The sequence below is a fragment of the Anolis sagrei genome, chromosome 4 (assembly GCF_037176765.1).
Source record: "Anolis sagrei isolate rAnoSag1 chromosome 4, rAnoSag1.mat, whole genome shotgun sequence".
Classification (NCBI taxonomy): Eukaryota; Metazoa; Chordata; class Lepidosauria; order Squamata; family Dactyloidae; genus Anolis; species Anolis sagrei.
In genome coordinates, this window is record NC_090024.1 from 221,413,145 (window position 1) to 221,426,427 (window position 13,283).

The 13,283-nt window shown below is 40.7% G+C and overlaps 1 protein-coding gene across 1 annotated transcript in view; it reads left to right on the top strand.

Annotated features, from left to right (window-relative positions):
- Positions 1–13,042, top strand: part of SLC9A8 (solute carrier family 9 member A8) — a 73,934-nt gene extending 60,892 nt beyond the window's left edge. Inside the window, exons 12-16 of the mRNA XM_060772132.2 lie at positions 1,840–1,922; positions 5,703–5,814; positions 6,859–7,079; positions 11,364–11,510; positions 12,394–13,042. Coding sequence (XP_060628115.2) covers positions 1,840–1,922; positions 5,703–5,814; positions 6,859–7,079; positions 11,364–11,510; positions 12,394–12,501 — 671 coding nt within the window. The 3' untranslated portion in view covers positions 12,502–13,042. The remainder of the gene's footprint in view (positions 1–1,839; positions 1,923–5,702; positions 5,815–6,858; positions 7,080–11,363; positions 11,511–12,393) is intronic.
- The last annotated feature ends 241 nt before the right edge of the window (positions 13,043–13,283 follow it).

The window sequence follows — 13,283 nt, forward strand, 5'->3', positions numbered from 1 at the left end:
TTTTTCCTATTTTGTTGTTGGTCTCATCTATCTGGCCTAAAAAGTATTGATATAACCATAGATTGTCCTTCCTAACCAAGGACTTAGCCTCTATGTGTTTTTTCCTCTTTTTGAATTACCATCTGGGTTCTCATCAGCTGCTAAAGCAATGGCTTTTATACTCTGCCATAAACCTGTTGCCAGTTGATTTCACTAGGTGATCTTGAATTTGGATGTGAAATAAGCAAAACTTAGAGTTGCATATGCCTATTAAACTGTATGTTTTCATACACATTTGAAAATATAGGAATATCAAGACTACTTTGCCCATAATGAAATATAGATGACTGTTTAAGTGTTGATGTTTGCATTGATTTGTATCACATTCCTAATTATATGTGTAAAGGAAATCTCTAGGATTCTTCATATAACAATGCTTCAGAAAACATTTTTTGTGGCAGCTTACAATTAATCCACTTGACCAAGCTGCAAACTTATATACTTACTGGCAGGCATGTAGCCGGGGGGGGGGGGGGGGCTTGAGGGGCTTCAGCTCCCCCCCCCCCCCGAAATTCTCATGGTGGTTCGCAAAAAGGCCTTACTGGTGCATTATTTAAACTGTTATGTTTATTCATATCATGATCTGATCACCATACTCAATATATCCCATATGCATGGGGGTATTGGGGTAATGATACAAAAGGTTTGCTAAGCTAGACCCTCTTTCACTCAGACTCAGCTCCCCCCCCCCCCACGAAACTCACCCCCCCGAAAAAAATCAGCCCCCCCCCCCCGAAACGAAATCCTGGCTACGGGCCTGCTTACTGGGAATGAGCCATCATGGCTTCAGTGAGATGTGATGTACATCTGAATACAAATCAATAGAATGGAATAGCTGGATCCTATTAACTCTAGAATTTCCTGATAAAATCGGGAAATCCAGAGCTAGAATGTTGGAGGTTATTGGTGGACTGCAAATCTACTTGGCATGCTGTGAAACTTATATAAAGCAGAGTGGAACATCTTGTTCAGTAATTTGGTCCTAGAGTCTTCCAGACACAGTCTGTTTGCAGCTCACTGTACCCAAAATTAATGTGATATCTCTCAGTAAGTGGCCTGTCGACTATCAGAAATTCAGCTTTGTAGGTCTATTTTGTTCTGTAAATGTCATTTGAAAGCTGAAAGTATGTTATAGTAGAGGCCTGTATGTGTGATTTTCTGACATGCATATCAAATCTGTTCAGTGAGTCCAAAAACATTTATGTGAAGGTGCACCCAAAATGTATTATCTATTTTTTAAAATATCCAGTAAATTGCTTTTCATCCTTTTGGATACTGGAGATACAATACAATATGTATTGTATTCTTGTCCCTCTCTATTTCGTTTCAGTAAACAAGATAGTTGGCGAAAATATTATGGCAGGCAACTAAAAATATACCAGTCCCCCAGCTTTCACTTTCTCTTTTATAGCAGAAAAAGAGAAATGCAGGAAATGAAATACTCCACTCAGAGATCAAAAGAAAATATATAGATACACAGATGTTGCATCATTGAGGCAAGATAACTGGATAGGGGTCATGAGAAGAATAGATAGACATCCAGAATGGTATAAGAGCTATCTCCTAGTCCTACTTGGAGAAAGGTTGAGTGAGAAAGGAAAGAGATATCACCTTATATCAGTTCCTTGATTGTTTATGCAGCTGCATATATCGAGCATTTCTTTTAATGGAAGAAAAATCCCAGAGTTATTTCGTTTTGAAAATGACATCAGAATTCATAAACTACAAAGGTTGCATATATGGTTTGAATTGTTCAGTGTAGTATCGCTTGAGTACTTACTTGTGTCTTCTCTCTTTCAGAAACGTGCGTTTTTGCATTTCTAGGGCTGTCGATTTTTAGTTTTCCTCACAAATTTGAAGCGTCCTTTGTCATTTGGTGCATAGTAAGTATTAGTGGGTATTAATGCCCATTCCCTTCTTGCTTGCAACCCCCTTCTGTCAAGATCAACCTATATTATGTGTGACAAGCCAGAGCCCATTATAACTCAAATCAAGATTTTTCTGGCAGAGACTTGGAAAGAATGGCTACTCCTTGAGCCTGCCACATTTCACTACCCAGTGGAGCCATCAGGGAGTGCCCTCAGGGTGAGCACAGTGTTTATATAGCTGTTTATTTTGAGGTTAAAAGGCGGACCATTTGTAGTCACAACTGATTTTGCCTACAGGATATTTATTCATAAGACAAACTATGGTGGAAACTGGAATAACTGCTCTTTGCAAGCACGCTGTGTTGCACTTTGTACTCCATAACAATCCAGTGCTGTTTGTATGAGGTTTTACAAATGTGAATGCATTAAAATTTAGGTCAGTGTTAGGACAGCTTCTTTTCATGCAGAAAGTCCTGGGTTTGAACCCCAATATGTTTAATTCCAAAATAAGTCTAATAGTATGATGTAGCTTTGCATTTTCAAACATTTTGAATTTGTCTTGTTACCACTAGGGTGAAAAAGAAGGGGCCAAAATATTTGGTCCTAGTTGGGACCGTAAGAGTTAATATTGCATGATTAAGCCAAAGCCCATCTAAGTCTCACTCCTGTTTACACCATTGGTGCAAGCTCTGATCTTATGTATGTTGATGATAAGGTCCCACTTCTGTTGCTCTCTCATGTTAGCAAAGCAGGAAGGACTAAGTAACCATTGCTTCTTCAGGAGTATTGCAGTTGGTTGGCCCTTCACATTTGCAGGTTTAATTTTGTGGCTTTGATGATTTGTGAATTTTGTCTCCAAGGGGATTCTATGGAGATTCCTGTTTTTTCAGGTAAAAGTAAATGGCAGTTCTTTTGCCGTATTCATTTTTTTCCACTTTTGCAAGTGCCCTCCACCCCTAACTCCCACAAATGTAATAATAATGATAATTATTATTATCATTATTATAATAATGATAATAATATTATAATAATGGACAGAAAAACAAGAAAACTGATGACAATCCACTACGCATTACACCCACATAGTGATGTCGACAGACTTTACCTGCCCAGAAAATCAGGAGGCAGAGGGCTTCTGCAAGTGGAACAAACAGTAAAAGAAGAGAAACATGCACTGACAGATTATGTGAAAGACAGTCATGAACCAACATTGAGTGAAGTCAATAGTAGTAAACTGCTTAAAGTGCAAAAGACAAAGAGGGAATACCGTAAAAACACAATCCAGAGCAGAAGAGAAAACTGGCAAAAGAAGGCTCTCCATGGACAGTTCCTGGGAAAAATTGAGAGCCAAATTGACAGAAAAAAAACATGGCTGTGGCTCACAAATGGAACTCTGAAAAAGGAGACGGAGGGCCTGATTCTGGCAGCTCAAGAACAAGCCATTCGAACCAATGCCATCAAAGCCAGGATTGAAAAGTTAACAACAGATCCCAAATGTAGACTCTGCAAGGAAGCAGATGAAACAATAGATCACATCCTAAGCTGCTGCAAGAAGATCGCGCAGACAGACTCCAAGCAGAGGCATAACACCATTGCTTAGATGATTCATTGGAACTTGTGCCACAAATACCATCTGCCTGCGACAACTAACTGGTGGGATCACAAGCTGGAAAAAGTTGAATGAACACGCAAAACTCCTCTGGGACTTCTGGATTCAGACAGAGTTTTGGAGCATAATACTCCTGACTTCACAATTGTGTTAAAAAAACAAAGTATGGATCGTCGATGTCACAATCCCAGGTCACAGCAGGATTGCAGGAAAACAACTGGAAAAGCTGACACGATATGAGGATTTAAAAATCGAACTGCAAAGACTCTGGCACAAACCAGTAAAGGTGGTCCCAGTGGTGATCGGCACACTGGGTGCAGTGCCTAAAGACCTTGGCCTGCACTTAAAACACAATCGGCACCGACAAAATTACCATCTGCCAGCTACAAAAGGCCACCTTACTGGGATCTGCATGCATTATTCGCTGATATATCACACAGTCCTAGACACTTGGGAAGTGTCTGAAGTGTGATCCAATACAACAGCCAACAGAGTGTCTGCTGTGGACTCCTCTTGTTGTGTTTCTAATAATAATAATAATAATAATAATAATAATAATAATAATAATTTAAAGATAGAACTGCAAAGACTGGCACAAACCAGTAAAGGTGGTCCCATTGGGGATCGTCACACTGGGTGCAGTGCCTAAAGACCTTGGTCTGCACTTAAAAACAATAAACATTGACAAAATTACCATTAGTCATCTGCAAAAGGCCACCCTACTCGGATCTGCACGTATTATTCACCGATGCATCACACATCTTGTGATTTCAGGAGAAATGGGGGCAGGACCATACCAGCATTGTTTATGATGCTTAGCAGACCCTATGCAGAAGAGGGAAAGGGGACCATAAAAACCCCAGTGTGAAGAGGTCCTAAGAGAAGTGCCTCAAGTGGCAGATGGTGAGGTGGCTTGTCCCGTCTGAGCTCACTTGATGCCTTCCTTTGCTGGAGGACAGAGCAGTACATTCCCAATGGCCTGTCCTGAACCCACTGAATTTACAGCCACATTATCTAGGATTTGAAGTGACTGGACTGACCTTGAGGGAGCTGGGAGCTGGGGGTGGTAACGGCCGACAGGGAGCTCTGGCGTGGGCTGGTCCATGAGGTCACGAAGAGTCGGAGACGACTGAACGAATGAACAGCAACATCTAGGATTAGAGGCCCAGGAGCCTTGCAAAAGTGGGAAAATGCAAATGAAAGTAGTATTAATTTTTTTTTACCTGAGAGAACACCTCTCTATGAATTTCTAGGTCATGGAGCATGATTCCCAGTGGAAATTGATCATAGGGTTATAGGGGAAGACTTAAAAATTCCCAGAGAAAACATTTTAATCAAGTCCACAAATAACACTATGTAACAAAATTTGAAAAAAAAATCTGTTCCTGGTCTGAAAGTGTTATTTCCTGTTTATTTGTGCTGTACTTAATTTCAAAGTAGTTGTTACACTCCAGAAACTTTGTTTTTGTGGCTGCCACAAACTATGTTAAATTGGTTGAGACTCTATGAGATAGTCATCGAAAACGTGTGCTGCAGGACATCCCGCAAAAACAAAGCTTTTGTAGTTTAATAAACTTTTTCCATGTTTTTATGATAGAACCATTAGAAAATGACATTTAAAATCCAGGAACAAAAATCGTGTTACATAGTGTAATCAAATCCACAAAAGTCAAGCCCACCTGTGGAGGGTTGCTATACTGTCTCTCACATAGTGGAAGTTTTCATGCCACCCCATTGACTAGTCAGTTTCTGTACATACAATGAGAAAGGGAATCTTGCCATTTTTTCAGGCAGCAAAAAGTCTTGTGGCTATGATAAAAAGATCGGAGTTAAACAACAACAACAACAACAATGCTTTATTTATATTCCGCCCTATCTCCCCACAGGGACTCTGGGTGGATTATATTCCTTAGCATATAATAATGCCTTGGCTTTCTGTTCACTTATTATTAGTGGAAATCTGTCTGGCGACTTTCAAATATGTATCTACAATTTGGCACAGTTTAATTTCACTCACAGGAAGTTAGTGACTGGAATTTTTGCAAGATAAGAGTACAGCTATTTGGGAGGTGATCGTAATAGTGTTTCCAAATTCCTCTCCTCACATGCCATTTGTTATTTAGACTTCTGTAATATCCTTACAATGCTCCCTTGTAGGCTTGTTATAATTTGATTGTCTTTGACAGGTGCTTGTGCTTTTTGGCAGAGCTGTCAATATTTTCCCACTCTCCTACCTGCTCAATTTCTTCCGTGATCACAAAATCACTCCCAAAATGATGTTCATCATGTGGTTTAGTGGTAAGTTGATATATATTTTTAGACTATTCTATTCTTGTTTGTTTCTTCATATAGCACCATTGATGCACACCAGGGTGAGCAACCATGAAGTTTCTATTGGTTGGACCTTGCATTATCCATATGCTATGTTACCCTGGACCGTGCAAGAAGCACTGCTTGAATATCAAGCAAAAAGTGGGTGTTCGAAACAATATCATACGAAAGGTGACTGGCTCAACTTGGGGATCACAACCAAGTACAGTGAAGACATCTGCCCTTGTGCTTTGCTATTCTGCAAAACAGCAAGTGTGGAACACATTTCACTATGCTAAAACAGTGGATGTGGCTCTTAATGAAACATGCCACATTATCACAGGATGTCTACGCTCAACACCACTGGAGAAATGATACCACCTGACATTCGCCAGGAAGTAGCAGCCAATAATGAAAGGACCAAGGCAGTGACATCTTCATCCTATCCCCTGTTCGGATATCAGCCAGCACACCAAAGCCTTAAATCAAGAAATAGTTTTCAAAGGAAGCAAGAGTCCAAAGGTGGCAGGCTGAAACCCAGGACCTCAAGGCATGGCCGATACCGAATGAGAGACTCCTCCCTGGGCACACAGAAGACTAGGTGACTTGGAAGGCACTGAACAGATGGTGCTCTGGCATCACAAGATGCAGAGCCAACCTTAAGAAATGGGGCCACAAAATGGAGTCCACAACATGCGAGTGTGGAGAAGAGCAAACCACAGGCCACCTATATTTGCGCATGCACAATGGAGGACCTTCTCACAGCAACCCCAGAGGCACTCCAAGTGGCCAGCTACTGGTCCAAGGAAATCTAGTATAATGTCAAGTTTTTAAACTTTGTGTGTGTGTTTTTTTAAATACATACAACTGTCAGTTTGCTTCTGATATGATAAATAAATCTTTGAAAATAGAGCCCTAGGAAACTAGGGTGTTACCTCATGTTGAAATTAATCTTAAAGCAACAAGTAATGTCATAATATTGGGTGGCATCAAGACCAGACATTGCTTTTGCTTCTTTCTTCTTTTTATTAGGCTTACGTGGAGCAATTCCTTATGCATTGAGCCTCCATTTAGGGTTGGAGCCAATAGAGAAGCGTCAGCTTATTGGAACCACGACAATCATCATTGTATTGTTTACAATCTTGTTGTTGGGTGGAGGAACTATGCCTTTAATCAGACTGATTGATATTGAAGACTCAAAAGCAAGGCGAAAGAACAAGAAGGATATTAACCTCAGCAAGACAGAAAAAATGGTAAGTATTTCTTATTCCAAGCATAAGTATGACTGATTCTTATCTTTCATAGAGTTCTGTCATTGCATCATGGGTTATATGTGAATTAAGACAGAGGAGGGAGTGTAAAATTGTGATTCCCCTTAATATTGTTCTGCATACATATTCTCCATACTTCAATGCAATGGCTGAAAGAGCTATTTCAACATTCAAGAAGTGCCTATGATGCAATCTAATTATCAGTCAGCCACCTTTAAGTAAAATAACATTCCAATTGAAATTCATATTCAGTACCACTGGGTGGACTGAGTCACATATAAATGGATGATAATCACACATAGACAGTGAGTCAGAGAGGGCAGGGTGTATATTGCTGATAAGCAGCAATCGTAAATTATTGGCAGACAGTTCAGATCTGGGAAAAATGCATAGCTAGAATCAGAGGAAGGTGGAAAGAATTTTTGAAAGACCACAGCTTATTTAAATCTGCTATCTTGCCAGAGCAGAAACACTGCAGAATACCTGGTTTTGCCTGAACTGTTGTGTTGCTGGCTTCAAAGGTAGACAAGTGTATTGAGAAAATGACTCCATTTGAAAAAAAATATTCAAAAGGTAGAGCCACACTTTATGCAACCAAAGTGTGATATTTGTACATGCATTGTTTGGGGAAACTAACCGACTACACATTACACTGGCCAATACACATTTTGGTGCCTCAAATATTAGTCTCCTTTCTGGGCATATTTGATTTGCTGATTCAAAAAATAGTGCCAGTTTCCTCCTATCAGCTCTAGCTTTTGAGATACAGAACATATGGCATATGCCAGTTGCCATCTGCTCACCAATGGAAAACCATGATAACCGTATTTAAGAAATTAGAATTGATATCCAATTCAGCACTCCAAGTGGCCCCAGAAACAGGTCTAAAAACGAAGACACCAAGAACATTGTTTTTATGTTGGGCTGTGCTATCATTAATTATGAAGGTTACTCCATTTCTTCAGTGTTCCTCTTGTCAACAGTAGTAGATCTGGTGGTCAGCTGTTGTGAAGTGGCCCATTCCAGTCCATTTCAGTTCACCGACCCCCAGAATGTCTATCTTTAATCTTGACATCTCACCAATAACAACATCCAGTTTGCCCTGACTTATATTCTTATACTCCAGGTTCCTATAGTGTGTTGATCTTTAAAACATCGGATTCATTGTTCACCTCCAGCACTGTCAGTTGCTAGCCTTCCTTTCGGCTAGCTGCGCCATCACATTTGGGGCTAGTTGAACTTATCCTCTGTTCTTCCCCGGTAGCATTTTGACCCATCTTCCAATCTCAGAGTGCCATCTTTCGATGGTATACTGACATATCTCTGGTTGTACTGATCCATTTAGTTTTCATGGGAGGAATACTGGAGTGGGTTGCCACTCCCTTCCCCAGAGATCATATTTAGTCTGACCTCTTTGACATGACCTTCCTGTCTTGGGATTTGCTCATGGCATCAATGAGGTACTCATGTTCTAGCACCGCGACAAGGTTACAATTCTTTGCAGGCATTCCCCATAATAACCTGTGGATGTGAGAGTTGGAACATATGGAAGGCTGAGTGAAGGAAGATAGACACTTTTGAACTGTGGTGTTGGAGGAAAATTCTGAGAGTGCCTTGGACCACAAGAAGATCAAACCAGTCCAGGAAATAATGCCCAATTGCTCACTAGAGGGAAAGATACTACAGGCAAAGATGAAGTACTTTGGCCATATAATGAGAAGACAGGAAAGCTTGTAGAAGATAATGATGCTGGGGAAAATGGAAGGAAAAAGGAAGAGGGGCCGACCAAGGGCAAGATGGATGGATGGGATCCTTGAAGTGACTGGCTTGACCTTGAAGGAACTGGGATGGCCACAGCTGACAGAGCTCTGGCGTGGGCTGGTCCATGAGGTCATGAAGAGTTGGAAACAACGGAACAAATATACAAGTGCTATCATTGACCAGTCTGTGTTTTTTCTTTTAATCGGCAAGAGGAGTTGTTGTTCACTCGTTCAGTCGTCTCCGACTCTTCGTGACCTCATGGACCAGCCCACGCCAGAGCTCCCTGTCGGCCGTTACCATCAAACCCCAATTTTGGCATTTTCCAACTTTTGGATTCTGCCCCCCCCCCCCCTTCCACCTTGCCTTCAACACACAATTTCTAAAAGATTACTAAAAGACAGACAATACAACATTTTGCTTACTGACAGGAAGGGCTTTATGCTAAAACATACTGACATTGTGTTCCCACCAAAGAAATGTTTCCCAGGAACATTGAATTGATACCTTGGATTGAAAATTCTTCCCCACCCTTGACCTAAATCATAATTAGTGTTATCAACAGCTCTTAAATTACATGAATTGTGATTTAGGATTATTTCTGGTGCATTCAGTGTTTGAAAGTACAGACAGTGTTTGTCTGATTATTACCTGGGAAGGAATCCCACTGGAGTTTTGCACATCAAAATACTGGGGAGTTACCCTGGACCGTGCTCCGACTTTCAAGAAGCACTGCTTGAATATCAAGCAAAAAGTGGGTGCTAGAAATAATATCATATGAAAGCTGACTGGCACAACCTGGGAATTGCAACTAGATACAGTGAAGACCTCTGCCCTTGCGCTTTGCTACTCTGCTCCTGAATACGCACGCCCAGTGTGGAATGCATCTCACCATGTTAAATTAGCGGATGTAGCTCTTAATGAGACATACTGCATTATCACAGAATGTTAACGCCCTACACTACTGGAGAAATTACACTGTTTAGCTGGTATTGCACCGCCTGACATCCATTGGGAGTAGCAGACTATAATAAAAGGACCAAGGCATTGACATCTTCGGCCCATCCCCTGTTCGGATATCCTGTTCGGATATCTGCTAGCAAGCCAATGTCTTAAATCAAGAAATAGCTTCCTAAGATCTAGAGATACTCGCAGGAACACCTCAGCAAGTGAGAGTCCAAAAGTGGCAGGTTAAAACCCAGAATCTCAATTTGTGGCTGATACTGGATGAGAAACCCCTCCTGGACACACAGAAAACTGGGAAACGTGAAGGGTGCTGAATATACTGTGCTCTGGCACTACGAGATGCAAAGCCAATCTTAAGAAATGGGGCTACATTAAAACAGCCGTTAACAAAAGAGATTACTCAAAGGATGACATCACCGATGTGAAGATGATTGGAAGTTAGATACCCCAACCCAATCCCATCCCTTTTCCCTTCTCTAGCCCTTCTCCACTATCACCCTTACGCTCACCCTTAACCTTCAAACCTACCCCAGCTTGTCCTTGAAGAATCCTTTCTTTTTAACATACCCTGTAAAAAAAAAACCTTAATAAAAATAATTTATATATATAAAAAAGAAATGGGTCTACAAAGTGGAGTCCATGACATGTGATTGTGGAGAAGAGCAATCCACAGAGCCTCTACTACAATGTGATCTTAGCCTTGCCAGAAGCACAATGGAGGACTTTCTCACAGCAACACCAGAAGCACTCGAAGTGGCCAGCTTCTGTTTAAAGGAAATTTATAATAATGCCAAGTTTTTAACTTTGTGTTTTTTATATACATTATAACTGTATTCCCAATTCACTTCTTACACAATATATAAATGTTTGAAAGGCATTCGAAGAGAGTTCTGTAATCACATTTAGCTCACTTTAACTATACGCCGTTTGAAAGTTCCCATGAACAGGGACTCTAGTCAGGTTGGTTCTTCTTCATGGTCTCTGTGCCTCACACAAATGGACGAACTTTGAAAGGGAGTCATTCTTGGCACTGCTTATACTGGTGCCCAAAGGACAGAGTTACCGTGAAAAGCTATTCAGCTCTGGAACATTCTGTGGTTGGCTTTGTGCAGGTATGAAACTCATCTGTTCAATGATGACATAAAAGAACCACAGTTAGAGGTGAGAAACCTACCCTTTCTGATCATAGTAGATGTATAACTATGATCCCTCTTAGGTTTAATGAACTGGAGATGTTAGAGATGGGGCTTATGTCCTCAAACCAGGTGCAATTCAAGCCTGCAGTAATTCTGAATGCATTATTTATTTATTATGAATGCAGTAAGTGGCAATAGTTTTCGTTATGTTGATGCGTCATTCTCTGGCTGTTTTTTTTTTTAATTTCCTACATTGTATTTTGTTGTTTTGCTGTTGTTTTTGTTGTTTTAGCTTTAATAAATAAAGTAAGGAATTTAAGAGAAGACAAGGAGTAATTGAAGCAACAGTTATTTTACACCTAGATAATCATTCCCATTCCTTTCCCACCTTTTTTGCTCTTTCCAGGGCAACACAATTGAATCTGAACATCTGTCTGAACTTACAGAGGAAGAGTATGAAGCACACTACATCAAGCGCCAGGACCTCAAAGGCTTTATGTGGCTTGATGTCAAATACTTGAATCCTTTCTTTACCCGGCGGCTCACGCAAGAGGTGGGTTCTGTTTATGTGATAACCTCAGCAGGTTAGCAACCTCTGCTTGCACCCTGCTTTCAAGCCCAAAACCATAGTAGTCACATTTGGCTTAATAAACTGTGGCATAAAGAGCTTTCTTAATCTCTGCAAAGCTATTTACAGAGCTCAACCCTTGGTACATGAAAGATTTATAGATAAGGGTGTTCTCTATGCATCTCCTCATCCTAACCTCATTTCTACATACCTAAGGACTCTTTCAGAGCCCCCAGTGGCACAACAGGTTAAACCGCTGAGCTGCTGAACTTGCTGACTGATAGGTTGGCGGTTCAAATCCAAGGAGCAGGGTTAGCTCCTGTTGTTTGTCCCAGCTTCTGCCAATGAAGCAGTTCAAAAACATGCAAAAGTGAGTAGATCAATAGGTACCACTTCGGAGGAAAGATAACGGCATTCCATGTTGTGACATGACCTTGGAGGTGTCTACGGACAATGCTGGCTCTTCGGCTTAGAAATGGAGATGAGCATCCCCCCCCCCCCCCGAATCAGACATGAGTAAACTTAATGTCAAAGGGAAACCTTTACCTTTTTAAAGGACGCTTTGACATTGCACAGTTTTAGCATTGTGAATTCACATTAGTTAGAATGGCTGAATCTCAAGGAATCTTGAGGTTTGTAAAGAGAAATTTTCCTGGCAATGGAACTTTGTCCCCAGGCTAATTTGGTTTAGTCGTAAATACTGCCATTGTAATGATGTATTTAATAATCTCACTTTATAATTTTTTAATACTTTGTCTTGCATTCACATGTCACCCTTGCTTAATTTGAACAGAGCTCACAACTGCTCTGCAAAGATAGAAAGTGCTGCCTGTCTATAAGTCTGCCTTTTTTTTTTTTTTTTGCTTAGGACTTACACCATGGTCGCATACAGATGAAAAGCCTCACCAACAAATGGTACGAGGAGGTGCGACAAGGACCGTCTGGATCTGAAGATGAAGAGCAAGAGTTACTGTAACTGGAGACTAGAGCAGGAACTTACAATGATGGCACCAAAAATGTAGGACAATTCATGAAGATGAGCTCCAGGGTTGTACTCAAGACTGCATTTGGTATACATGGTGGTGAGCTAGCCATCTGGAGATTTATTCCAAACAAACAGCTGCAACATGTTTTGAAGAGAAAGGCTGTCTCTAGTGCCAAATTTTGGGTTATCTGGACATTGTGCTGAATCCATCTGCATCGGGATAACTAGGAAATGGGTTTGTACTGATTATGATTTCTGCTGTATTTATTATATGTGAGAGGGACTCTGTAGGACAGCTTCAGAAAACTTTAGTGCACTTTATTCTTTTTTCTGATACACTGGCTTTGGAAGTCATGAGGATGACTACTGTGAATAATGAGCAAGTACATTATTATTTGAAGCTCATTTTTAATTTGCTGTCTTGGTATATTACGAACTCAAGAGGCCAAATAAGAACATTGCTACAGGACTGTTATTGTGCATGAACAAAAGCACCTAATTAAAGCCTCATAGTCTCTGGGATTTCAAATTATATTGACCTGTTCTCTTTTTTAATAAGGTTGGACTGGCCTGACCCAATCATATTATTTTTCAATTGCACTGCAGAGCTTTGTTTGAAATCCACCATGCTGAAAATTCACCTCCCTTGCCCTGGTAACTTGAGAAAACTTGCACACCATACAGTGATGAATGACCAAGCTCCTTGTCAACTCTGGTGGCTTGAAGTGAACAAGCTTGGAAGTTTCTTCCTTGTAGGCAGAGGCAAATAAACC